The following is a 26,176-nucleotide window of genomic DNA, read 5'->3' as shown; positions in this document are numbered from 1 at the left end:
TGTATGTGTCTGTGTGTGTGTGTGTCTGTGTGTCTGTCTGTGTCTGTGTCTGTGTGTGTGTGTGTGTGTGTGTGTCTGTCTGTGTCTGTGTGTGTGTGTGTGTGTCTGTGTGTGTGTGTCTGTGTGTGTGTGTCTGTGTGTCTGTGTGTGTGTGTGTCTGTGTGTGTGTGTGTGTGTGTCTGTCTGTGTGTGTGTGTGTCTGTCTGTGTGTGTGTATGGGTCTGTGTGTGTGTGTGTCTGTGTGTCTGTCTGTGTCTGTGTCTGTGTGTGTGTGTGTGTGTCTGTGTGTATGTGTGTGTCTGTGTGTCTGTGTCTGTGTGTGTGTGTCTGTGTCTGTGTGTCTGTCTGTGTCTGTTTGTGTGTCTGTGTGTGTGTCTGTGCGTGTGTTTGTGTGTCTGTCTGTGTGTGTGTCTGTGTGTGTGTGTGTGTGTAAGGGGCACACACACATCCCTGGGCTGTGCACACGTGTGTCTGTCTGTGTCTGTGTGTCTGTATGTGTGTGTCTGTGTGTGTCTGTGTGTCTGTATGTGTGTGTCTGTGTCTGTGTGTGCTGACACACGTGTGCTCCCACGTTCCGCATGCCCCCGGACCCCTCCTGCTGTCCCCTGGGACACTCGGGCCCCCCGGTGTGGCCCGGGGATGTGCGGGTGTGGGTGGGGCCGGCTGTCGGGAGGGGCGCGGGCAGTGGGTTCTGGGCAGGGATTAACTCCTGGATTAAAACTGGGAAAATAAGGACGACCCAAGGACAAAATTCCCTGTCTGATTAGGGGGGGTATCCAGCCGGGGGGGGAAGTTGGGGTGAAGGGAACAGGGTGAGGGGCACCCTGAGGACATCCTGTTCTGTGTTCCAGGGCTTCCTTCTAATCCCTGCCCCCCCTTGCAATAAAAAGCTGCATCATCCCAGCATGGTTTGTTCCAGCTCTTTTCCCTCTAATTTTGGACCCAAAATCCGGCACGAATGTTTGGATCTAAAAATACTCCCGGGAAGCAGAGCCACGAGTGGGGGGTGCGGGGCTCCCTGCTGGCTGGGGCTGGCACACCCAGGAGAGCCCCTCGGGGGCTGGGGCAGGGGAGTCCCGGGGTGGGAAAGGAATTCGGGGGGATGGGAAATATGGGGCTGTGCTGTCAGGAGAGGGGATGGGAGTGGGATGGGGCTGGGGCTGACAGGGGATGGCGTGGGGATGGAGATGGGGATAGGAGAGGAATGGGGATGGGGACAGGGGTGGAATAGAGGGGATGGGGATGGGGACAGAGATGGGGATGGGGTTAGGGATGGAATAGAGATGATGGGGATGAGGACAGGGATGGGGATGGGGATGGGGACGGGGATGGGGATGGGGATGGGGATGAGATGGGATTGGGTTGGATTGGATGGCATAAAATGGAAATGGGGATGAGAACAGGGATGGGGTGGGATGGGATGGGATGGGATGGGATAGGATGGAGATGGGGATAGGATAGGGATAAGGATGGGGACAGGGATGGGGATGAGGATGAGAACCAGGATGGAATTGGATTGTATTGGATGAAGTGGAAATAGGGATGAGAACAGGGATGGGATGGGGATGAGGACAGGGATAGGGACAGAGGACAGGGATAAGAATGAGGATGGGGAGAGGATGGGAATGGGAGATGGGGACAAGGATGAGGACAGTGATGGAAGGGGGGTGGTGGGGATAGAGGACAGAAATGGGAATGAGGATGGGTGATAGGTGATAAGTGTGAGGATAGAGATGGGGCATAGGGATGGGCATGGGATTGGGATGATGGAGAAGGGGATAGGGATACAGGATAGGGATGGGAATAAATAGGGGCATGAGGATGGGGGTGGGGACGAAGCTGAGGAGGGAGAGTGGGATGAGAATAAAGACGGGATGGGGACAGGAACAGGGGTGTGAAGGAGGATAGAGAGTGGAGTGGGGAGTGGGGACGGGCCGGGACAGGGATGAGGACGGGGTCGGACATAGGGCTGGGGCTGGGGAGAGAAATGAGCACGGGGCCGGGGCTGGGGCTGGGCAGTGGGGTCGAGGTCGGTCATGGGGCCGGGGGCTGGAGTCGGACATGGGGCTGGTGTAGGACACGGGATGGGGGTGTAGGACATGGGGCTGGTGTAGGATGGGGCCGGGGCTGAGGTGGGACACGGGAGCGGGGCTGGGGTCAGACCTGGGGCCGGGGCTGGGATCGGAGATGGGGCTGGGGTCGCACACGGGCCCGGGGCTGGGGTAGGACACGGACCGGTGGTCGCACACGGGCCGTGCCGGTGCCGGTGCCGGTGCCGCGGCGCCGGGCGGGTTAAGCCGCGCGCTGCCGCCATTGGCGGAGCGCAGAGCGGCCGCAGCCAATGGGGCCGGGCCGAGCGCACCGGGCCGGCCCCAGACCCCGTCCCGGGGCGGATCGAGGCGGTTCGGCCGCACTCGGGCCGGGTCGGAACCGCTCGGCTACGTTCGGGCCAGGCTCGGCTCCGCTCGTCTCAGTTCGGGGACGATCGGGAAGATTCGGCTGCCTTCGGGCCCGGCTCGGCTCTGCTCGGCTGAGCTCGGGGAGAATCGGGGAGGTTCGGCCCGGCCCGGTTCGGCCTGGCTTGGTTCGGCGCGGCCCGCTCGACTTTCTTCGGCCTCGCTCGGCTCAGCTCGTCTCGGTTCGGCTTCTCTCGGCTCGGTTCGACCCCGCTGGGATTCCCTCGGTTCGGCTCCGCTTGACTCGGTTCGGTTTGTCTGGGCCCGGCCCTGCCCGGCCGCCGCCGCACCGGGCCCGGTAACGCTCCGAGCCCATCCCCGGCCCAGGCCCGAGCCCAGCCCCGGTAACGCCCCGGGAGGAAGGGGGGAGGGAGGCAGCGAGCATCCTCCGCCGCTCCGTCCGCAGCACGGCCGGGGGGGGGAATCCTGGCCGGGGGGAGCAGCAGGAGCCCCGGGCCAGACGTGGCCTGGGAGGGCCGTGACAGGGGGGACATGTGGTGACAGTGGAGACAGAGCCACCCCGCACCGTGACCTGGTGGGCAGCGACCCAGGGACACCCTGTGACACCAGGAGAGAACCCCCCAAGCCGTGACACTGAGGGAGCACCGGGGCACATTCCATGTCGTGACACCGGGGAAGCACCGGGGCACAAAGCCATTCCATGTCGTGACACCGAGGGAGCACAGCTACCCCAGGCAGTGACACTGGGTGCACACCACGGCGCCTGATGACAGCGCTGTGACACCAAGCACCCCCTGCCATGGCACCAGGTGAGCAGCCAGATCCGCAGGTGCTGTGACACGGGGGGGACCCTGTGCCTGGCACATGCTGTGACACTGGGTGACCAAACCACCCTGTGCCGTGACTCCTGGGTGAGCCTTGAGCCTGGCATGTGCTGTGACACTGGTGGACCAAAGCCAGCCTGGACTGTGACAAGTGATCAACCAGCGTGGCACCTGCCACTGGGTGACCAAAGCCACCTTGGACTGTGACACCAAGTGACCAAGCCTCTGCACCATGACACCTGCTGAGCCCTCAGCCTGCCGCCTGCCGTGACACCGTGTGACTGAAAGCCGCCCTGTGCTGTGCCACTGGGTGACCAAGCCACCCACATCGTGACACCATGTGACTGAAGCCCCCTCCCACTCCACTCTGCGTTGTCCCCATCATGCCACCATCCCGTCAGCGCGTGGCCATGCGTGTCCCCACAGTGCCACTGTCCCTGCTGCTGGCTCTGTCCCTGCTGTCCCCGTGGGGGTCTGCAGCGGGGAGCTGCCCCCCACGCTGCGTCTGCGCCTCCAACCTGCTGAGCTGCTCCCAGGCCAACCTGAGCACGGTGCCGACGCCTCTGCCGCGCTTCACGGCCGTGCTGGACCTGAGCCACAACAACGTGACGCGGCTGCGCGCGGACTGGGCCCCGGCGCGGCTGCCGCACCTGCACGCGCTGCTGCTGAGCCACAACGGGCTGGCCTTCGTGTCCACCGAGGCCTTCGCCCACGTGCCGCGCCTGCGCCACCTCGACCTGTCCTCCAACCGCCTGCGCACGCTGGACGAGAACCTGTTCAGCGACCTGGGCGAGCTGGAGGTGCTGCTGCTCTACAACAACGAGATCTCCACGGTGGATCGCACGGCCTTCGAGAACCTGGGCCGGCTGCGCAAGCTCTACCTGGGGCAGAACCGCATCGCCCGCTTCCCGCTGGAGCTGCTGCGGGAGGGCACCCGGCTGCCGCAGCTGGCGCTGCTGGACCTGTCGGCCAACCGGCTGCGGGCCGTGCCCGCGGGGGAGCTGCAGGCGCTGCCCGCCTGGCTGCGCGACCGCCTCTACCTGCACAACAACCCCCTGGCCTGCGACTGCCTGCTCTTCCAGCTGCTGGACCGCGGCCGCCGCCGCCACCTCAGCGCCGTGGAGGATTTCCAGGACGAGCTGCGCTGCTTCCTGCCCGGAGCCACGGCTCTCGTCAAGATCCTGGAGCTGGCGGGCAAGCCGCCTCTCAACTGCAGCAAGGCGCGGGAGGCCGTGCTGGAGGCGCACCTCGGGGACAGCGTGACGCTGGGCTGCGACAGCCGCTGGCAGGGCGTGCGCAGCCGGCACTGGGTGACGCCGGGCGGGGAGCGGGTGCTGGGGGACGGGGGCAATGGCAGCGTGGTCCTGCTGGCCAACGGCAGCCTCCAGCTGCGGGCGCTGCGCCCTGAGGACGCCGGCACTTACTCCTGCTGGGTGGCCGGACCCCTCCTCAACGAGACCCTCTACGTGGAGCTGCTGGTGCACAACTTCACCCTGCACGGCCCCCACGACACGCTGAACACGGCCTACACCACTCTGGTGGGCTGCATCCTGAGCGTGGTGCTGGTGCTCATCTACCTGTACCTCACCCCGTGCCGCTGCTGCTGCTGCCGCGGCACCGAGAAGCCGCCGGCGCCGCGGGACGACAGCATCAACTCCTCGGTGCTGAGCACCACCCCCAACCACGCCGGGGGCACCGGGGAGCCCTGCGGGTCCCACGTGGCCTCTGGTGCTGGCACGGGGCAGAATGGCCGGTTCAAGGGTGGGGGAACCCCCCCGGTGCCTGCCCGGCCGGGCCCCAAGGCGCAGAGGAAGGTGTCGGATCCAGACTCGGTGAGTTCCGTCTTCTCCGACACGCCCATCGTGGTGTGAGGGGACACTGTGGGGACAGTCCCCAGGGACACCCCATATCAGCCACTGCAAGCTGTCCCTGGGCAGAAGGGGTGGCCAGACCCCCACTGCCGTGTCCCCAGCTTGGGGGGGGGCCACACCATCACACCCCAGGACTGAGCATCGCTGCTGGCCCCGCCAAAGTCACTGACACCATGGGACAGTGAGGGACAAAGATGTGACACACACTTTGGGGACAGTCTCCCACCATGACCCATCCCTGGGCAGGAGAGTTGGCTGGACCCCCACCACCATGGCCCCAACTTTTGGGGTTCCCATCATCACCTCCAGGACTGAGCATTGTCCCACACCCCCACTGAGACCACAAATGACTGTGAGGGACATGTGGGTGTGAGGAGACACACCATGGGGACAGTCCACCAGGACACCCCTACAGTGTTCCTACTGCTGCTGTCACTGTTCCCCATGGACATGCCATGGGCAGAAGGGGTGGCTGGACCCCTGCTGCCATGTCCCCAACTGGGGGCAACACCATTGCCCCCCAGAATGGAGCATCACTGCTGGCCCCCACCGAGGTCCCTGTGCAGCCACAAGGGACAAGGATGTGACACCATGGGGCTGTCCCCCACTGTCACCTGTCACCGGGCAGGAAGGGTGGCCAGACCCCCACCACCATGTCCCAGATTTTGGGGGTCCCACCATCACCCTCAGGACTGAGCATCATCCCTGGCCCCTGCTGAGATCACTGAGGGACTGCAAGGGACAAGGGTGTGAGGGGACACTGTGGGGAGTCCCCAGGGACATCCCGTGTCCCCACTGCCACTGCCAGCTGTCCCCAGGCTGGAGGGGTGGCTGGACCCCCATCACCGTGTCCCCAGCTTTTGGGGGTCCCATCATCACCCCCAGGACTGAGATCATCCCTGGCCCCTGCCAAGGTCATTGGGGGACTGCAAAGGACAAGGGTGTGAGGGGACACACCAAGGGGACAACGTCCTGCTGTGACCTGTCCCTGGACAGGAGGGATGACCAGACTCCCACCACTGTGTCCCTCGTTTTTGGGGGTCCCGCCATTGCCCCTCAGGACTGAGCATCATCCCTGGCCCCTGCCGAGGTCACTGCAGGACCACAGGGACACGTCGGTGAGGACAGCGTGGCCACCAACTGCAGGGCATCAGCCCCACCAGGCACTGGAGGACTGAGGGACAGTGACAGCTCTGAGCCCCCAGGAGCGGCAGCACCGGGCAGAACCCCCCTCCCTGCAGCTCCCCCTTTCCCCCTGCCCCCCTTGGCATGTGCATGGCCAAGCATGAGTCCCCCGGGGAGCATGTGCCACCCCCATGGGGACACCGGGGGTGTGTCAACCCCCTGGGGAACCCCCAACACCTCCTGACCCCCCCTGCACCCCACAGCTGCAAGCAGAGCCCCCTCCCCTGCAGGGGGTGGGACCCGGGGGCTCCTGCACCCCAAAAAGGGGGTGCCCCCTCCCATGGGTGCCCATGGGTGTCCCCATGCCAGCCCAGCCTGTGTCCCCTGTGCCCCCACCCTGGATTTCCCCCCCCTACCCTGGGCAATGCCCAGCGATGCCTTGGCCAAAATAAACGTGTTTCCCTCGTGCCTGTGCAACCTTCACCCTTCTGGGGGGCTCCCAGGGGTGTCCCCCTGCTGGGGTGAGGGTGGGTTTGGGACAGGGTGGCACTGCTGGGGGACCCCCCGGGCCCTGCTGCCCTGCCCACCCCATCTGGGGTGCAGGGGAATGAAGTGGGGGGCAGGGGGAGGCACCCTGGTCACCCCAGTGTGCCCATCCCAGTGTGACCCCGACCCCGACACGCTGTGCTGGGAGGGGGCTCTGGGCACCCCCCTATGGCCAGCCCCTGCTCACCCCAGCACCCCACTGACACCCCTAGCCCCTGAATGACCCTTATGGTCCCCCACCTGTCCCCCCAGCACCCCAAAGACCCCCTATGGTCCCCAGTGCCCTCTAACCCCTGCAGCACCCTAATGACCCCCCATGGTCCCCAGGACCTCCCCTCTGAACTGAGGCACCCTCTCGCAATTCACTGATCTCCTACCGCCCCCCAAAGTCCCCAAAGACTCTCTGTGGTCCCCTGTACCCTCCTAGCACCCCAATGAACCCTACTTGTCCTCTGAGCACCCCAAAACTCTCCTGTGGTCCCCAGTATGCCCCCATCCATTCACTGAGCCTCCCCAGCACCCCAGTGACCCCATTTACCACCACCCAGCACCCCAGAGAACTCCCAGAATCTCAATGACCCCATTGACCATCTCCCAGCCCCCCAAAGACCCTTATGGGGTGGGCAGGGCCCAGGTGGGCAGAGCCCACCTTGCAGCACCCCTATAGTCCCCAGAAAGCCCCCCAAAGACCTTTATGGGGCCCTGCCCACCTGCAGCACCCCGAAAACCCCCTATACTCCCCAGAAAGGCCCCCCAGCACCCCAATGATGCCCTTAGCCTCCCAGAGACCTTTATGAACCCCTGCCCAGCCCCACAGCCCCCCCAGCACCCCAAAGACCCCCTCTGCTCCTCCACAGTCCCTGCAATGAGCCCCCCAGGACCCCACTGCCCCCTCAACATCTGAACAACTCCAGTGACCCCTTCCAGCTCCCCAGTGACACTGCCCCAGCCCCCCAATAATTCCAGTATCCCCCTGCCCCACTGAGCCCCCCCACCCCCAAACCCACAGCCCCCCAGCACCCCCTTTCCCCCATCCCCCACCACACAACTCTTTTTTTTTTCCTCTTTCTTTGTTTTTTTTACAAAAAGAACAAAAACAGCAACAACCGTTTCTTATAAATATCCGCGGCCGACGGGGCCCCGGGAGGTCCGGGGGGGGTCCCCAGTGCCGCCCCCCCCTCCCGGGGCTGGTTTAGCAGCAAGAGAACAGAAGTGAGAGTTTTGAGGTATTTTCTGGAAGTTTGGGATTTTTCCTTCGTGTTTCCTTGGGATTTTTTCTTTTTTCCCCCTTCATCGGTTTTCTGGCGTTTCCCGGTGGGGAGGACACAGGGGGGGCCCCCGGTGACCCCTCTGTTAATGAGCTTTGGACTGCAGGGGGGACAGGGGACGAGTCAGAGGGGACAGGGGACCTGCAGGGACTCTCCACAGGCTCAGGGGAGCCCCACGGTGTCCCCAGGCTTGGGGAGGTCCTCAGGGTATCCCCACAGCACAGGGGGTCCCCCACAGCACAGGGGGTCCCCCCACAGCACAGGGGGTCCTCCCACAGCACAGGGGGTCCTCCCACAGCACAGGGGGTCCCCCCACAGCCCCACAGCACAGGGGGTCCCCCCACCACAGGACAGGGTGTCCCCCTACAGACCAGGATGTCCCCACAGCACAGGGTGTCCCCTCACAGCCCAGCATGTCCCGGTGCTTTTCCCCTTCCATCCCACGATGTCCCCCCGGCACAGGCCATCCCTCAGGGCACAGTGATCCCAATCCCAGTGTCCCCAATCCCTGCTGGTCCCTCAGAGGGGGTCCCCCTGCCTCACCACCCCCCAGTCCTACCTTCAGGGCGCTCCTCTTCTCCTCGAACCCCAGGGGCGTCCCCGGCTTCTTCCTGCGGACGGAGCCTCCCGAGCCGGAGGTGCCGGAGCCGGGCGGGCCCGGGGGCCCGGGCAGGCCGGGCGCGGCCTTGCCCTTCAGGGCTCGGCAGTAGGTGGCCGCGTTCTTGCGCTTCTTCACCTCATCCTCGGAGAGCCCCCGGGGCGGCGCCCCCAGCCCCAGCCCGGGGGGCAGCGGCGGCGTTTGGGGGTCGCGGGCGGCGGGGGGGCCCCGGCAGGGCTGGCCCGGGGGCGGCCGCCGCACCCGCGGGGTCCCGTTGAGGAGGGCGATGGAGGGCGAAGCCGGCGGGGTGAGTTTCGTCTTGCCGGGGGGAGCCAAGCCCTGATTTTTGCCCTTGACGCTGTCCCCCAAACAGGTCCGTTTGTAGGGGGGGCTGCCGGCCCTGGGCGGGGGCTGCCAAGGCCGGGGCTCCGCGTCCCGTGCCCGGGGGGATCTGCTGGCCTTGCCGGGGGGCAGTTTGCTGAAGGAGGGCGAGGGGGTGTTGGCGGGGAGCGGGGAGGTGATGGACTGCGAGCCCCCTCCGCCGCACTCGGGCTGGCTGCAGGCGGCCGCCGCCGGCGGGGACCCCACGGTGTAGGTGAGGCTGGTGGGGAGCCGGCAGCCCCCGGCCCCCGAGAGGCTCCGGAGCGGCGGGGAAGGGGCTGCGGGGCCGTAAAGGGGGGCAGCGGGGCTGGGGGGGGCTGCGGGGAGGTGAAGAGGGGGGACGACGGCTGGAGGGATCTTCCTGTGGGAAGGGAGGGGGTGGGTGAGATGGGGAGCCCCCAAAACTCCTGCTCCCAACCATATCCCCCCAGTTCAGGGGAGAGAGGTGAGATGGGACCCCTCCAAATCCCCATTCCCATCCCTCCAAATCCCCATTCCCATCCCTCCAGCCCCACCTTGTCCTCCCCAATCCAGGTGTGGAAAGCTGAGATGGGACCCCTCCAAATCCCCATTCTGGACCCCTCCAAATCCCCATTCTGGACCCCTCCAAATCCCCATTCCCATCCCTCCAAATCCCCATTCCCATCCCTCCAAATCCTCGTTCCCATCCCTCCAAATCCTCGTTCCCATCCCTCTGGCCCCACCCTGTGCTCTCCAATTTAGGTATGGAAAGGTGAGATGGGACCCCTCTCCAAATCCCCATTCCCATCCCTCCAGCCCCACCTTGTCCTCCCCAGTTCAGGAAAGGTGAGATGGGAACCCCCACAAGTTCTCACTCCCAGCCCCGCATCCCCACCTTGTCCCCCCGAGTTTGGATGGAGAGGGGTGAAACAGGACATCCCCTCAAATCTCCATTACACCACAATTCAGGTGAGGAGGGGGTGAACAGAAAACCCCCCACCCCAATCTCTGCTCTCAGTCCTGCACCCCATCTTGTCTTTCCCAATTTGGGTGAGAAGGTGATGAAATAGGACCACTCAAATCCCCACTCCCATCTTTGTCCCCCCAATCCTTCCTGATTCGGGTAGGGAGGGAGTCCCAAATCCCTGCTCCCATCCCTCCATCCCCACCTTATCCTCCTCAGTCTGGATCAGAATGGGGTGAAATGAGACCTCCTCATTTCCCACTCACATCCCTGCACCCCCACCTTACCCCGCTCACTTTGACTGGGGGGGGGTGCAACAAAACCCCCCAAATCCCCACTCCCTTCCTCCCCCTCAGTCCCAACACCACGCTGGGACCCCAGGGACCCCAAACTCCAGGCTTGGTCCCCTGGGCCCCCCTCACCTCCACCTGTGTGCGCTGAGGTGCTGCTCCAGCATGGAGCCCAGCGCGGCACAGAACCGGTCCAGCCGCCGGTCGAACACGTAACAGCCCGGGGTGACCAGGCGGCTGCCAAAGGTGCAGAACTGGGGGGGCACCGTGCCAGGGTCACTGCAGCCCCCCCACACCCCCACCTCAACCACCCACCTGGCACAGAGCCGGGAACAGGACATGGGGATGGGTCACTGGGGGAGCTGGGGGTCCCTGCCCTGCTCTGGGGTCTCACATGGATGGGTCACTGGGGGATTTGGGGCTCCCTGTCCCACTCCGGTCACTGGTGGATTTGGGGGTCCCTGCCCTGCTCTGGGGTCTCACATGGATGGGTCACTGGTGGAGCTGGGGGTCCCTGCCCCACTCTGGTCACTGGTGGAGCTGGGGTCCCTGTCCCACTCTGGGGTCTCTCACATGGATGGATCACTGGTGGATTTGGGGGTCCCTGTCCCACTCTGGGGTTTCACATGGATGGGTCACTGGTGGATTTGGGGGTCCCTGCCCAGCTCTGGGGTCCCCTCACTCACCGCCTGAGGCCGGGGTGGGCGCACTGGGGCCCGGGGGGGCTCCTCAGCCCCCTCCTCCTCACTCTCCTCGCTGGACAAGCGGCTGCCCCCCTTGGGCAGGGGCAGGGGGAGGCCTCCTGTGCTCCCCTCCCCAGAGGTGGCTGGAGCATCCTCAGGGTCACTGGCAGAGGAAAGTCGGGCCCTGCACCAGAGAGGAACTTTTGGGGTGCTTGATACTGGGGGGGTCGATGTGAGACAATATCCAGCCCCCCCAAATCCCCACTCCTAATCCCTACAATGTGCCCCCAATCCAGGTGGGGAGAGATGGGACCCCCCCCACACCAAATCCCCGCTTCCACCCACTTCCCCTCCAAATTCAGGTGCAGAGGGGCTGAGACAGGACCCCACAATTCTGCACTCACATTCCTGCTGCCCTGCCACATCCCCCAGTGCAGGGGGGGAAAGATGAGATGGGAACTCCAAAACCCAGCTCCCAGCCACATCTTCCCCTAATTCGGGTGGTGAGGGGGTGAGACAGGAACTCCCCAAATCCCTGTTCCCATCCACATCCCCCCAAATTCAGCTGGTGAGATGGGACCCCCCCAAATCCCTGCTCCCACCCACATCCCCCCAAATTCAGCTGGTGAGATGGGATCCCCAAATCCCTGCTCCCACCCACATCCCCCCAAATTCAGCTGGTGAACAGGACCCCCAAATCCCTGCTCCAAACCACATCTCCCAAATTCAGCAGGTGAGATGGGACCTCCCAAATCCCTGCTGCCATCCACATCCCCCAAATCCAGGTGGGGAGGGGGTGAGATGGACCCCACCCCCAAATCTCCACTCCCATTCCTGCCCTTTCAATGCATCCCCTCCAGTTCAGGTGGGGAAAGGTGAGAGGAGACCCCTCCCCAAACCCATGGGGCACTCACCTGGGGGGGTGCAAGCAGTGGGGCAGCCTGGCTCGGCAGGGAGGGGTACTGGGGGGCTGCAGCAGTGAGGGGGTGTCCTGTAGGGCAGGGTGTGGTGGCTCCTTCTCAGGGGGGCTCCTGTCCTTTGGGGGGTCCCCTCGGCGGGTGCTGGCCTTGAGCTCGGCCACCAGCACATCGAAATCCTTGGCCCGACCCTGCACCTCCCGGCGCTGGTGCACTGAGTGGATCTGGGGGAGAGCCAGCAGGGAGGGGGCTCAGGACCCCCCAAAACACCCAGCCTGGGATATTGGGGTGTCCCTTCCCCGTTTCCCACTACCTTGCAGGTCAGCAGGCGGGTGCAGAGCTTGTTGGTGTCGGGGTTCCTCACCCCACACTGCCTGTTCAGGTCACACTCCTTACCTGGGGGGACATGGAGGCAGAGGGTGCTGGGGAGTGCTGGGGGTGCACCCCAACACCCCCCACTGGGGCTGGGCATGGAGCACCCACTCCTCGGAGCAGCTCTGGGGGGGACACACAGCCCTGAGAGGTTTGGAGGGGGTGGGGGCTCAGCATGTGCTGCTCCCTCCCTTTTTTGCTCCTCTGCAGGGTGAGGCTTCCCCCCCCCCCCCTTTTTTGCCCCTTCCCTGGGGTGACCTCCCCATTTTCACCTGGGTCCTGCTAATGGCATTGCCATCACCTGGGAGAGTCTGTGGGCACAGCAGCAATTGGCTCTGGGATTTTGGAGGCAGGGGGGCACGTTTGACTCCCATGTTTTGGGGAATATGTGTCCTACACTCATCTTTTGGGGTGACATATGTCCAAACCCCATATCTGGGGGGGGCACACATCCAAACTCCATATTTTGGGGTGGCAAACACATTTGACACACATATTTTGGGGTGATACACGCTTGACCCCCATATTTGGGGGGCATGTGTTAGACTCCCATATTTTGGGAAGGACAATGCATTTGGCCCCCATATTTTGGGGGCATATGGGTCCAGCCTCCATATTTTGGGGTGACACATGTTCAATCCCTGTGTTTTGGGGTGACACATGCCCAACCCCCATATTTTTGTGGGGGACATGTATTCAACCCCCACATTTTCAGAGGCTACACATTTAACCCCGTGTTTTGGGGGGACACATGTTTCACCCACGTATTTTGGGGGGAACATGTGTTTAACCCCCGTATCTTGGGGGACCACGCATTTACCACCCATATTTTGGGGTGACACATTTGACCCCCCTATTTTGCAGGGAGACACATCCAAACCCCATATTTTTGGGGGGACATATATTCAACCCCTCTATTCAGGAGGACACGTATTCAACCCCCATATTTTGGGGGGAATGCACATTTGACCCCTATATTTTTGGGGGTTACATGCTCAATTCTCACGTTTTTGTGGGGGACACCACTTCAACCCCCATATCGTGGGGGGAGGAGGCACTTGATCTACCTCCATATTTTTATGGGGGACACACGTTTGACCCCCATTTTTGGATCAACACGTGCGAATTCGGGGATCCAAACCGAACTGTGCCCATTCCTTGGGAACAGCCAAGTGGGGGCCCTAAACCTACAGGATAACCAGAACTGAGGGGAGGGCAGGGACCCCCCAACAACCCTCCAGAGGAGAGGGGGGAGCCACTCCCCTGGTACCTACCCCAGTGCTAGAATTCCGGCCCCAGGCCGGAATTCCGGCCCCGCTGGGATCATCCGCCCCCCCCCATGGCCGGCAAGGAAAGGGGGGACTCACGCGCCAGCTTCCTGTGGGACCTGGGGGGCGCTTTGGGGGCCCCCACATCCTTGTCCCCCGGAGCAGGGACGCTCTCCGGCATGGCCGAATCCCCCCCGACCCCGGCGGGCACCGGGGGCTCTTTGGGCACCGCGGCAGCCGCGGGTTTCCCCAGGGATTCCTTGGAGTTGGTGGGGACGGCTTTGGGGGGCACCTTGATCCCGTGCCCGTCCGGTTTGGGAATGCTGGGGATCTTCTCCAGGTTCACCACGGGCACAAACAAGCTGTGGGAAGAGAGTTTTGGGGAGGAGTGGGTGGCATCAAAGCGACCCCACAAAGAGTTTTGGGGAGGAGGAGTGGGTGGCATCAAAGTGACCCCCCATCGGTGTCACCCGTGCCGGCGCTCACCAGAGGTTGTTGTCCTTGTCCGTGTGCTCAGGGAGGGGCTGGGCTCTCCCTCGGGCACCAGGGAGCTTCTCCTGCAGGGCTTTGGCTGCTCCGGGCGTCCTGCCGGGCACCGGCTGCCCGTTCACGGCCACGTGGCACGCGGCGGCACGGGCATAGAGCTTGCTGAGTGGGCCGTGCCGGCGTTCTGCCAGAGGGATGGGATGGGGTGGGATCCATGGGATGGGATCCATGGGATGGGGTGGGATGGCATGGGATGGGATCCATGGGATGGGATCCATGGGATGAGGTGGGATGGGATCCATGGGATGGGATGGGATGGGATGGGATGGGATGGGGTGGGGTGGGATGGGATGCATGGGATGGGATCCATGGGATGGGGTGGGGTGGGATGGCATGGGAACCATGGGATGGGATGGGGTGGGATGGCATGGGATGGGATCCATGGGATGAGGTGGGATGGGATGGGATCCATGGGATGGGATCCATGGGATGGGGTGAGGGGGGATGGGGTGGGGTGGGGTGGGGTGGGATGGGATGGGATGCATGGGATGGGATCCATGGGATGGGATCCATGGGATGGGGTGGGGTGGGGTGGCATGGGATGGGGTGGGATGAGGTGGGATGGGATCCATGGGATGGAGTGAGGTGGGATCCATGGGATGGGATCCATGGGATGGGATGGGACCCACGGGATGGGATGGGACCCATGGCATGGCATGGCATGGCATGAAATGGGATAACCCCACTGTTAGCCCACACCAGAGCTCACACTGCTGTGAGCCCCCTCCCTGCCCCTAGGCTGTACCCCCCCAGCCAGCCCTGGTGGCATTCCCGGTGCTGTTCCCAGCACCACAGGCTGGAACAGCCATTCCCCAAATTCCTTGGCTCACCACAGTGCTTCTGGAAGGCCTGGGGCTTCACCACCTGGCTGCAGTGGTTGCACACCACCAGGTAGAACTCGTCGTGCGCAGGGCAGTGCCCGAAGATGTCCATGTCTGTGGGGAGAGCTCAGTGAGCTGGCACACACCTGGTGCTGCTGGGAGCACTGCAGACAAGGACCCCAGCTCACACAGCCCCAAAATGCTGGGTTTCACCCCAGAGAGGAGCTCACCTTCTTTAATCAGGGTCATGGTGTCCAGTTTCTTGCTGCCATTCTTGCCATTCTCCTCCAGCTCTGACCCTGATCCTGCCAGAGACAAAATCCTGTCAGTGGCTGGCACACGGACGGTCCCGGTGCTCCCACACAGGGGTGGTCCTGGCATCCCTGCTCCTGGAACAATTAAACCAGACAAAATCAGACCAGAGAGACAGAGCATCCTGTGAGTGACGTCGCCCTGTGGTGTGTCACCATCTCCAGGGTCCCCATCCTGACAGCCCAGTGCCAGCAGGATGTTCCTGGGGACATCCCAGGATGGGATGTGACACTCCTGGGATGTGACATCCCTGGGACATGTTTCCCCTGGGATGGAACATCCCTGAGGACACCCTGGTGCTGGGATGGGACATCCCTGGGGACAGCCCCATCCCTGAGGAAGCCCCAGTGTGGCACATGACACCCCTGGGAACATCCTGCTCCCAGGACGTGACACCCTTGGGTCACCCTGGTTCCCATACACTCGTGGCCCCACACCCTGTGCCTGGCCTCTGTTCTGGGGGCACTGGTGGCCACTGAGCCAGGGGCAATGGTGACCCAGCCAACTGTGCCAAACTGGGTGCCCAGTCCATCCCCAGTCCTATCAGGCCATGCCATACTGGGTGCCCAGTGCCATCCAGCTGTGCCATGCTGGGTAACCAGTCCTGCCTGCCTGGCCATGCCATACTGGGTGCCCAGTGCCATCCAGCTGTGCCATGCTGGGCACCCAGACCCATTCAGGTGCACCGTGACTGGTGGACAGCCAGTCTCAGTGCTGAGAGCCCACTGGGACACTCCCAGTAAGGAGCACCTGGCTCCCAGTGTGCCCTGCCCAGTTCCCAGAGCAGGATATCCCAGTGCCCCACCTGGGGATCCCAGTACCTCCTGGTCTGGGGCCATGGTGGCAACTAATTCCCAGTCCAGGCTCTCCAGGTACTGCTCTGCTCCCACCAGTGCCCACTGGACTCCACTGGAATCCAGGATGGGGCATCCAGTAACGGGCACAAGGTTCCCAGTGGGCAGACTGGGCTGCCTGGTGCCACATTGGTGCCCAGTTCCTGAATCCCAGTGCCCAGCATGGCTGCCTAGTGCCCAGTTCCCAGTGGAAGCACAGGGTGCCTGCTTCCAGGTGCCCAGTGTCCAGTGCAAGGTTCCTAATGTTTGGGCAACTTTTGTAGGATGCCCCATGCCAGTTCTCAGTGCTGAGTGCCCAGTTCCTGGCACCAGGTGCCACGTCTGGCTGTGCAGTGCCAGGTTCCCAGTTCCTGGTGCCCGCTGCTGGATGCCACATTCCCAGTGCAGGAAGTGCCCATTCCCAGTTCCCAGTGCTGGGTGCCAGGTCTGGATGCCCAGTGTAAGGTTCCCAGTGCCCAGTTCCCAGTGCCAGGTACCCATTGCAGGATATCCTATTCCCACTGTCTGGTGCCCAGGGCTGGGTGCCCCATTCCTGTTCTGCATGTTCAGGTGCAGGATGCCCATTTCCAGTGCCAGGATCCCAGTGCAGGGTGCCCATTCCCAGTGCCAGTTTCCCAGTGCAGGATGCCCATTCCCAGTGCCAGAATCCCAGTGCAGGGTGCCACATTCCCAGTGCATGGTTACCAGTGCTGGGTGCCCAGTTCCCAGTGCTGGCTGTCAGCTCTGCATGCCCAGTGCTAGATTCCAGGTGCCAGTACAAGGTGCCCATTCCCAGTGCCAGTTTCCCAGTGCAGGGTGCCCCATTCCCAGTGTCTGGTTCCCAGTGCAGGGTGCCCATTCCCAGTTTCTGGTTCCCAATGCAGGATGTCCATTCCCAATGCAGGATGCCCGTTCCCAGTGCAGGGTGCCCATTCCCAGTGCCAGAATCCCAGTGCAGGGTGCCCCATTCCCAGTGCAGGGTGCTCCATTCCCAGTGCCAGGATCCCAGTGCAGGGTGCCCATTCCCAGTGCAGGGTGCCCATTCCCACTGTCTGATTCCCAGTGCAGGGTGCCAGGTCTGGCTGCCCTGTTCCCAGTGCCAGGTGCTGGTACAGGATGCTTCATTCCAGGTGTCCAGTTCCCAGTGCCAGGGAACATCCTAGGACATGCCAGGACAACCTGCACCACAAACTGAGCACTGGGAATCCTGCCCTGGGCACCCAGACCCGGCACCCTCTGCTGTGCGCCCAGCTCCCGGTACTGGAGGTCAGGGTGCCAGGTCTCGATGCCCCGTACCGGGTTCCCAGTGCCCTGTTTCCCACTGTCCAGCGCAGGATGCCCCTGTTCCCGGTGCCCCGTTCCCAGAGCAGAACGAGCCGGTGCAGAACCTGCTCCTCTCGGTTCCCAGCGCCCGGTGGAGGATGCTCCGTCGGCGGTTCCCAGTGCAGGATGCCCCGTTCCCAGCGCCCGGTGCGGGATGCCCTGCTGCCGCTTCCCGGTGCCGGACTCCCCTCTCCCGGTGCCGTTGCCCGCCCGCCGCGCGGCGGCGCTCGGACCGGGGGTCGGCGGGCGCGGCCCCGGTCGCGAAGCCCCCCCCGCCGCCGCCGCCCTCACCGGTGTCGGCGGGCGGCCCGGCCCGCTCCAGCCAGGCGCTCCAGCTCTGCCCCGCGAACTCGTCCAGGCCGGGCACCGGCCGCCGCTCCGCCGCCATCGCCGCCGCCGCCGCCGCGGCACCGCCGCCCCCCCCGCGCCGCCCCCGCCCCGCGCATGCGCCGCGCGCCCCGCCCGCCCCGCGGCACCACGGGCACGGTAGTCCCGGAGCGACCCCCGCCCGGCCCGAGCCCGGCAGCCAACCCGCTATCCCCCTCCCGAGCTGGGGACACCCGGTACCCGCACTGCCGGGGGTCCCGAGGGAGCCCTGTACCAGGCTGGGGTCTGCTGTTATCCCTGCACGGGGATGGGGGTACCTGGTATCCCTATAACAGGTTAGGGGTACCTGGTTTCCCTAGAACAGGTTAGGGGTACCCGGTGTCCCTAGAACAGGCTGAGGGTTCCCAGTATCCCTATAACAGTTAGGGGCACTCGGTATCCCTATAACAGGTTAGAGGCACTCGGTATCCCTATAACAGGTTAGGGGTACCCGGTATCCCTATAACAGGTTAGAGGCACTCGGTGTCCCTATAACAGGTTAGGGGCACTCGGTGTCCCTATAACAGGTTAGGGGCACTCGGTATCCCTATAACAGGTCAGGGGCTCTCGGTATCCCTATAACAGGTTAGGGGCTCTTGGTATCCCTATAACAGGTTAGAGGCACTCGGTATCCCTATAACAGGTTAGGGGCTCTCGGTATCCCTATAACAGGTTAGGGGCACTCGGTATCCCTATAAAAGGTTAGGGGCATTCAGTATCCCCATGCTCAGTTGGGGTTCCCTCTTGTCCCCATACCAGACCCAGAACCCAAGTTATTCCTATAAGGGGCTGGGATCTCCTGTTATCTCTGTATGGGCATGGGGGTATCCCTCTAACAGGTTAGGGGTACCCGGTATCCCTATAACAGGTTAGGGGCACTCAGTATCCCTATACGTGGTTGGGGTTCCCTGTTATCCCCATATCGGACCCAGAACCCCAGTCTATCCTATAAGGGGCTGGGATCTGGTATAGTTATCTCTGTACAGGGATGGGGGTAACCAGTATCCCTATAACAGGTTGGGGGTACCTGGGTATCCCTATAACAGCTTGGGGTTCCCTGTTGTCCCCATAACAGACCCAGAACCCCAGTCTATCCTATAAGGGGCTGGGGTCTCCTGTTATCCCTATATGTGGATGGGGGTACTCAGTATCCCTATAACAGTTTAGGGGCACTTGGTATCCCTATACTCGGTCAGGGTTCCCTGTTATCCCCATACCAGACCCAGAACCTCAGTTAGTCCTATAAGGGACTGGGGTCTGGTATAGTTACTCCTATACCGGGCTGTGAGCCCAGGGTATTGCCATACAAGGCTGAGGTTCCAGGTTATTCCTGTGAGGGGCTGGGGTTCCCCATTATGCCTATACCAGCCTGGGATGCCCCATTATCCTTCCACTGGTCTGGGGTTCCCTATTATCCCTATATTGAACTGGGACTCCCTGCCATTATTCCCATTCCAGCTGGGGGTCCAGCTGATCCCTATACAGGACTGGTGCTCCCAATGTTATCCCAATACTGGGCTGGGGTTCCTGATTATCCCTATACAGGACTGGTGCTCCCAAATGTTATCCCAATACTGGACCGGGGTTCCTGATTATCCCTATACAGGACTGGTGCTCCCAAATGTTATCCCAATACCAGACTGGGGTTCCTGATTATCCCTATACAGGACTGGTGCTCATGATGTTATCCCAATACTGGACTAGGGTTCCTGATTATCCCCATACAGGACTGGTGCTGCCAAATATTATCCCAATACTGGACTGGGGTTCCTGATTATCCCTATGCAGGACTGGTGCTCCCAGTATTATCCCAATACCAGACTGGGGTTCCTGATTATCTCTATACTGGAGTGGTGCTCCCAGTGTTATCCCAATACCGGACTGCATTTCCTGATTATCCTTTTACTGATCTGGGGTCCCCTGTGACCTGTCTGGGACCCTCCATCAGCCCGAACTGATCTGAGATCCACAGCCGACCCTCTACCAGAGATGGGACGGGTTTATCCCTGCACGGACCAGGGGTCGTGCCCCACCCGGGTGTGTGCTCAGCTCCGCACCGAGGCAGACACAGGAGCCCCAGTGCACAGCTGGTAGCCAGGACTTTATGCGCCCCACACAGACACGGAGCCCCGGGGTGACACACGGAGCCCCCGACACCGAGCGGGACCCCCGGGATTCCGTGTCCCCCTCCAGCATCCGAACCCCCGGCGGCTCCAACGCGGTGACAGCGACACCCCGTCCCCGGGCTGGCGGCCGGCGCGAGGTCCCGGGGGCCGGGCGGGGTCCCGGGCGGGGTCCCCCCGGGCTGGGTCCCCCCGGTCACTGCTTGTCGATGGCGCCCTGCTCGGCCGCGCTGTCGCGGGGCGCGGGCGGCCGCAGCCACGGCGTCTCCCGCAGCACGAACCAGCAGTTCCCGGCCCACAGCAGGAAGTTGAGGAACCCGAAGAGCTGCAGGAGACGAAAGGGGAGAGGACAGAGAAACAGGGAGAGGGTCCCACAGGGCAGCCTTGGGGGAGTATAGCACCCCATACACAACCTGTGTGCCCCATGAGCTCCAAGCACCCCATGAACCCTGTGCATCCCAAATTTCCCATACATTCCATACACTGCATGCAGCCTGTGCATCGTGTGTGCCCTGTGCACCCCACACACCCCAAACTTTCCATACATTCCATACACCCCATGTACCCTGTGCATGGTGTGTGCCCTGTGCACACCATACATCCCATACATCCCATGCAGCCTGTGCATCGTGTGTGCCCTATACACCCAAACTTCCCATACACCCCATACACCCTATACTTTCCATACATTCCATACACTGCATGCAGCCTGTGCATCGTGTGTGCCCTATACACCCCACACACCCCATACACACCATAATTCCCGTACATCCCACGCACCCCACTGTGCTCCAGGCACCCACGTACCCCATGTGTATCCCACATCCTGCACCCCACACACCCCAAATTCCACACCCACGCACCCCAGGCATTTTATGCACCCCATGTGCCCCAGTGTGCACCCCACAGACCCTGTATGCCACATGTACCTCATGCACGCCATGTGCACCGTGTAACCCCATGCCAGATGCACCCCATGCACCCCACTTCACCCCATACCTCAAGCACCTCATATGCCCCATGCCCCCATGCACATCATGCACCCCACACATCCCAAACACTGCCAGGGACTGCACCACCACCCCCCACCCCATCCTGGTAGTCCCTGGTGGCTGGGTGCCACAGTCCCAGTGCCAGGATCCCTGTGCCAGGATCCCAGGGCCAGTGCCCATTCCCAGTGCCAGATTCCCAGTACAAGGTGCCCATTCCCAATGGTCTGGTTCCCAATGCCAGGTCCCATTCCCAGTGCCAGATTCCCAGTGCCAGTGCCCATTCCCAGTGCCAGGATCCCAGAGCAGGGTGCCCATTCCCAGTGCCAGGATCCCAGTGGGAGGGATGCAGGGTGGATCCCCCATCCCGTGGTACCAAGGCAGGTGGCTGTGGAATGTTTTCACCCACATTTCCATTCTGTGCCCATATTTTCATCTGTGTGCCCACACTGCCACTGCCCTCTCCTGGCTGAGCTCAGGAATCTGGCACAGGTGTGGCAGAGTGTGTGAACGTACACCTGTGTGCCCATGTGTGTGCCCATGTGTGTGCCTGTGTGTGTGCCCGTGTGTGTGTGCCCGTGTGTGTGTGCCCGTGTGTGTGCCCCTCTGTGTGTGTGTGTCCACGTGTGTGCCCCCAGGTGCATGCCCATGTGTGTATGCCCATGTGTGTGCCCATGGGTGTGTGCCCCTGTGTGTGTGCCCCTGTGTGTGTGCCCATGTGTGCTCCCGTGTTTGTGCCCATGCGTGTGTGCCCATGTGTGCCAATGTATGTGCCCATTGGGCTCATGTGTGTGTGCCCCGTATGTGCCTGTGTGTGTGCCCACGTGTTTGTCTGTGTGTGTGCCCATGTGTGTGCCCTTCTTTTCCATGTGTGTCCCTGTGTGCCTGTGTGTGTGCCCCCCTGTGTGCCTGTGTGTGCCCCTGTGTGTGCCCATGTGTTTGTCTGTGTGTGTGCCCGTGTGTGCCCATGTGTGTGCCCCTCTGTACCCATGTGTACCCGTGTGTGTGCCTGTGTGTGTGCCCACGTGTGTGCCCTTGTGTGTGCCCACATGTGTGTGCCCACATGTGTGTGTGCCCACATGTGTGTGTGCCCACATGTGTGTGTGCCCCTGTGTGTGCCCCTGTGTGCGTCCATGTGTGTGTGCCCACGTGTGCCCGTGTCTATGCCGCTGTGCATGCCCCCGTGCCCTCACCACCGAGATGTTGGCCAGCCCCATGGCGGGCGTGGTGCCAGCGTTGCAGAGCACGCCGTCGGCCTGGCACACGGCCATGGCAGCGATGAGGGCGGAGGGGCGCGTGGCCGCCTTCACGTCGCTCAGCCCCTTGCCCCAGGCCGCCGCCGCCACCAGCCAGAAGAAGGCAAAGCAGACGGTGACACAGAAATCCTGCCAGGACGAGAGCCTGGCATCAGCTGGCACCCTGGCATGGCGCCGGGCTCACGTGCCCCGGGGCTGAGCCTGCCTTACTGTGAACGGGAGCTTCGTGTTCTCCGTGTACAGGGAATGGAAGCGGAGGTAGAGCACCAGAGCAGCCATGGAGTAGAGGAAGGAGAAGACCCCCAGGGTCACGAAAAACTCGGCGGGAGCAGAGAAATCGCCAACGAGGTACAGGGTGCGGGCTTCTGATTCATCCTCACAGTTGGGCATCCCAAAGGGAATCTGGTATAACCTGGGGTACAGGGAGGGGGTCAGGGGGCTGGGAATGGACAGGATGGTGGGGGTAGGTGGTGTAACCATGCTGGGGTGGTCCCCTGGGAATGGAGGTAGTGACAGGGATGGATAGAATAACCAGGCTGGGGTGGTCTCCTGGGATGGGAGAGATGGATGGAGTAAGTGCTGGGGTGGTTCCCTGGGAATGGAGGTGGTGACAGGGATGGATAGAATAATCAGGATGGGCTGGTCCCCTGGGAATGGAAGGTTTGATGGGGATGGCTAGGATAACCAGGCTGGGGTGGTCCCCTGGGAATGGTGACAATGACAGGGGTGGCCAGAATAACCAGGATGGGGTGGTGCCCTGGGATAGATGGCACAGATCCACTGCCATAACCTGGATTCTTTTCCAGGGTCTAGTGCCCTGGCAGGGGGCAGGTGGCAGAGGAGAGGGGTTAGAACCGTGACTCTCATCTGGCCCAACTCCATCATTGCCTTCCCAGATAAATCAGGATTCCCATGGTCTTCCCCGAGTACTGAGAATTTCCCTCCCTCCCCACCCTGGTTTTCCATGATTAACAAGAATCCCCCTGGGTGGTGTCAGGAACGGACAGGGATGCCAGGGGATGTCCCATAGGGTCAGGGTGTGGATGGTTCCCAGCTGAACACAGCACTACAGAGACCATGGCTGTGGTCCCATGGAGGTCCTGCCAGCAGGAATGGAGTCTAACCCAGCCCAGCTTCCCCAGCTTGTGTGGGGGCAACTGGGGGGTGTCAGGGCTCAGCACCCCCTCACCTGAAGGGGTACCCGAACTGGATGCTGATGGCTGTCATCCCTCCACTGTCACATTTCACTGTGGCTCCGGTCTCGCCGCTGAAGGAGCCGCAGGAGCCGAAGGCGAAGATGGCAAAGAGCTACAGGAGAGGGCAGTGGGTCAGGGGGGTGAGCCCTGGGCCCCTTTCATCCTTGGGGGCCAGGCTGCATCCCCTGGCACTCAGTAATGGGCAAGCTGCCACCCCCCAGGTGCTGCCCTCAGGTGCCTCCCTCCAGCACTGGGATTCTGCTGGCACTGGGATTTGAGGGTGGGGGTCATGTTTGGGTGGGTGGGGACACCAAGGCCAATCCCACCCCATCCCCCCTTAATTCTGGGCAGGGTACTGAGTGTCAGAGTGGGTTTCCAGGCAGCTGGGAGCATCCCCATGGTGGGACCACCAGAGCTGTCCCCTCCCCAGGAGCCAGCACTGCCCTCCCTTGCTGTTGGAGTCCCACTGCTTTCATCTCTTGGATGAGGGTGCTGGGAAAACACCATTCCCAAAGGGTTTCCCCACAGCTCCTCCTGGCTGAGCTCCCAGCCCCCCTGGGTGAAATGGGGGATAATTTAAATTTAAAATAGACACTGTACTTTTTACAACAGCAGGACCTTATACAACCCACACTAGGACTCAAATAGTTCAGACTCAACCCAAACTTGAACCTGAAGTGTATGAAATAGGCCCCTACACAGTGACAAATGTGGGTGAACAACTGTTGTTCAATCCAGAATGGTCTCTCAAACATGTTGAGTTGCTAATGCAAATTAACATCTCAAAAATCCAACCAGCCTGCTCCTCTTTCCTAAGAACATCCTTTGAGAGCTGGACAACGTTGTTACAAAGACAGGTATACCTCAGGAGCAGAATAAGAAAGGATCTAACTGGGATCCTTTAGGGACAAGATTGGGAGTTTTAAATGGAATTGATTCAGAAATACTGTTGAATATTCTCCTGCAGGGATGGGCAGCCCATGTGTGGCACTAAGGGTTTAAGCAGCAGTGTCAGTGGATCCTCCAGGGATTTTCTCCTCATTTTTGTTTTTGGGCTGTCTTTGCACGTGGGATCTGATCCCATATGGTGGCCTCAATGGCAGGGGGAGCCCAGAGCCTCCGTGGGTGGGATTATGCAAACCAAAGAGCTGTAGGAGCGGGGGAAAGCCCCTCAAGCTGGCTTCTCCCGGTGGGAGATGCCCAAAGAGGCCTGAGTCCCCCCTGTACCTCAGTTTCCCCCGGGAGCCCCCCGGCCCTGGCGAGGCCGAGCTGCAGAAATGCCACCCTGAAACCCAATCTCCCAGGAGCCATTCATGGCATGGCCAGGACAGGACAGAGCCGCGGGCACTTGGCTGCCCCCCTGTCCCCAGGGTCCCCTTCCTGGGGCTCACTGACCCTCAGTCCCTCTCCCCACACACCCACCCACCCCCCCAGTGCCCCCTGAGCCCCTGGCAGTGGCAGGGACCCGGCACCCCGATGTCACTGTCCCCTTTGGCATGGCTGGGCACAGCCACCTGCTCAAGGTCACCGGGAGGGGCTGGTGGCCCGAACCCGTGTGGCCCCACTGCCGTCCTCCCCCGGAGCCCCCAAAATGAGGCCTCCACCCCGCTGCTGATGGGGTGCAGGAAGCTCTGGAGGGGCAGGGGGGGTTCTGGGATTCCTTCAGGAAAGAATGGAACCCCTCAAATGTGGGGGGACTGCGGGCTGTGGGGAGCAGCAGTGCTGGGAAGGGGCAGTGACGGGGGCACACCGGGGACCGGGGGGCACAGCGGGGTCACTCACCCATTCCAGCACCTTGATGAAACCCAGCGGCTCCTGGAGGCGGCCCCAGCGCAGCCCACGAAGGACGCGGTCCTGCAGGAGAGAGCGGCGGGAGCACCGGGACAGCGCCGGGACAGCACCGGGGGCTGCTCCGGGGGACGGGGCGCCACCCCGGGTTGCCACAACGGGATTGCCCCGGGCAGGGGGCTGTAACGGGAGTCAGGGGGCTGCAATGGGGCCTCCTCCGGGCTGGGGGTTGCCTCGGTGGAGAAGGGTCTGCTCCGAGAAACCGGGGGGATTGCCCCAGAGAACCGGAGGGGCCGCACCGGGGAACCGGGGAGCTGCCCTGGGGAAACGGGGGGGATGCAACGGGATTGCCCCGGACAGGGGCTGCCCTGGGGGACCGGGGAACGGCATCGGCCACGGCACCAGAGCAGCGGAGGGCTCTGGTGATCGGAGATCGCACCGGCGGCTACAACGGGACACTGTGCGCTGCTCCGGGGGTCGGCACTGGAACACCACGGAAGCCTCCGGGGATCGCCTCCCAGACACCGGGGAGACACCGGGAGTTGCCCCAAGCAACAGTGCCGGGACACCGAGGGGCTGCACCGGGAGCCTGCCGCGGTCACCGGGAGGGGGGACGCACCGGAGCCCTACCTGGAGCCGGGGCGCTTTATCACCGGCCGCGGGGGCGCCGGGCTCCGACATGGCCGGGCCGGGGGCGGTCGGTGCTGCCTCCACCGCCCGCTGGGACGGCTCCGCTGGCGGAGCCGCCACCGGGCACCGCAGCGCCCCCGGGGCGGGCAGCACCGCCCCGCCCCCGGCAGCGCCCCTGGGCCGGGTCCCCCGGGCCTGCCCCCCGCCCCGGGCCGCCCCCGGGCCCTCCGGGCAGCGCAGCGCCCCCCGGGGGGGATCCGGCCGTGCATCGGCTCCGCCGCTCCCCCGGCAGCCGGGAGCGCTGGAACGGGGCAGGAATTCCGCCGGGGAACGCTACCGGGGCCGGCAAGGAGGCTGGCGGCGTGGCACCGTGTACCAGGAGTTGGGGTGCCGGTATGGCCCGGGGGGACAGGGGCGTACAGCCCCTCCCGGTACCTCCTCCCGGTATTCCCCTCCGTGCCGGAGCCCCTTCCCGACACCGCCTCCCGGAGCTTCTTCCCGGTGCCCC

At 62.8% G+C, this 26,176-nt stretch overlaps 3 protein-coding genes across 6 annotated transcripts; 1 reads left to right on the top strand and 2 right to left on the bottom strand.

Moving 5' to 3' along the window:
* Positions 1-2,397: 2,397 nt before the first annotated feature.
* On the top strand, positions 2,398-6,705 carry AMIGO1 (adhesion molecule with Ig like domain 1). The gene has a single exon (XM_036398328.1). It carries the CDS (start codon positions 3,625-3,627, stop codon positions 5,110-5,112), a length of 1,488 nt encoding a protein of 495 aa, XP_036254221.1. The 5' UTR covers positions 2,398-3,624; the 3' UTR covers positions 5,113-6,705.
* A 1,135-nt stretch (positions 6,706-7,840) lies between these two features.
* Positions 7,841-17,710, bottom strand: ATXN7L2 (ataxin 7 like 2). 4 transcript variants are annotated; one of them, XM_036398318.1, is made up of 11 exons: positions 17,612-17,710; positions 15,083-15,157; positions 14,862-14,966; positions 13,972-14,155; positions 13,585-13,847; positions 12,159-12,241; positions 11,843-12,069; positions 10,932-11,112; positions 10,378-10,499; positions 8,611-9,391; positions 7,841-8,151 (listed from the first exon to the last, which is right to left on the bottom strand). In XM_036398318.1, the coding sequence occupies exons 1-11, from the start codon at positions 17,706-17,708 to the stop codon at positions 8,137-8,139; spliced, it is 2,133 nt and encodes a 710-aa protein (XP_036254211.1). In that variant the 5' UTR covers positions 17,709-17,710; the 3' UTR covers positions 7,841-8,136. The 4 variants fall into 4 exon arrangements, with proteins under 4 accessions (XP_036254211.1, XP_036254210.1, XP_036254212.1 ...); XM_036398317.1 differs by lacking the exon at positions 17,612-17,710 and adding an exon at positions 17,386-17,512; XM_036398319.1 differs by lacking the exon at positions 17,612-17,710 and adding an exon at positions 17,294-17,354.
* Positions 17,711-19,611: 1,901 nt separating this feature from the next.
* On the bottom strand, positions 19,612-25,729 carry SYPL2 (synaptophysin like 2). The gene is made up of 6 exons (XM_036398335.2): positions 25,669-25,729; positions 25,033-25,104; positions 23,244-23,362; positions 22,265-22,466; positions 21,992-22,183; positions 19,612-20,134 (listed from the first exon to the last, which is right to left on the bottom strand). The coding sequence occupies exons 1-6, from the start codon at positions 25,717-25,719 to the stop codon at positions 20,006-20,008; spliced, it is 765 nt and encodes a 254-aa protein (XP_036254228.1). The 5' UTR covers positions 25,720-25,729; the 3' UTR covers positions 19,612-20,005.
* Positions 25,730-26,176: the final 447 nt, after the last annotated feature.

This window comes from Molothrus ater, chromosome 25, assembly GCF_012460135.2.
Source record: "Molothrus ater isolate BHLD 08-10-18 breed brown headed cowbird chromosome 25, BPBGC_Mater_1.1, whole genome shotgun sequence".
Taxonomy (NCBI): Eukaryota; Metazoa; Chordata; class Aves; order Passeriformes; family Icteridae; genus Molothrus; species Molothrus ater.
This window is presented reverse-complemented; position numbering and strand designations above follow the sequence as displayed.

What these genes read in the sequence shown, in the direction of transcription:
- AMIGO1 (XM_036398328.1), top strand. Translation starts at nt 3,625, where the DNA reads ATGCCACCATCCCGTCAGCGCGTGGCCATGCGTGTCCCCACAGTGCCA.
- SYPL2 (XM_036398335.2), bottom strand. Translation starts at nt 25,719, where the DNA reads ATGTCGGAGCCCGGCGCCCCCGCGGCCGGTGATAAAGCGCCCCGGCTC. An exon ending in ATAAAGCGCCCCGGCTCCAG is followed by an intron (nt 25,105 to 25,668) that starts GTAGGGCTCCGG and finishes TCTCTCCTGCAG; the next exon opens with GACCGCGTCCTTCGTGGGCT. An exon ending in TCATCAAGGTGCTGGAATGG is followed by an intron (nt 23,363 to 25,032) that starts GTGAGTGACCCC and finishes CCTCTCCTGTAG; the next exon opens with CTCTTTGCCATCTTCGCCTT.
- ATXN7L2 (XM_036398316.1), bottom strand. Translation starts at nt 15,287, where the DNA reads ATGCTCTGTCTCTCTGGTCTGATTTTGTCTGGTTTAATTGTTCCAGGA. An exon ending in CATGACCCTGATTAAAGAAG is followed by an intron (nt 14,967 to 15,082) that starts GTGAGCTCCTCT and finishes CTCTCCCCACAG; the next exon opens with ACATGGACATCTTCGGGCAC. An exon ending in GTCCCACAGGAAGCTGGCGC is followed by an intron (nt 12,242 to 13,584) that starts GTGAGTCCCCCC and finishes ATGTCCCCCCAG; the next exon opens with GTAAGGAGTGTGACCTGAAC.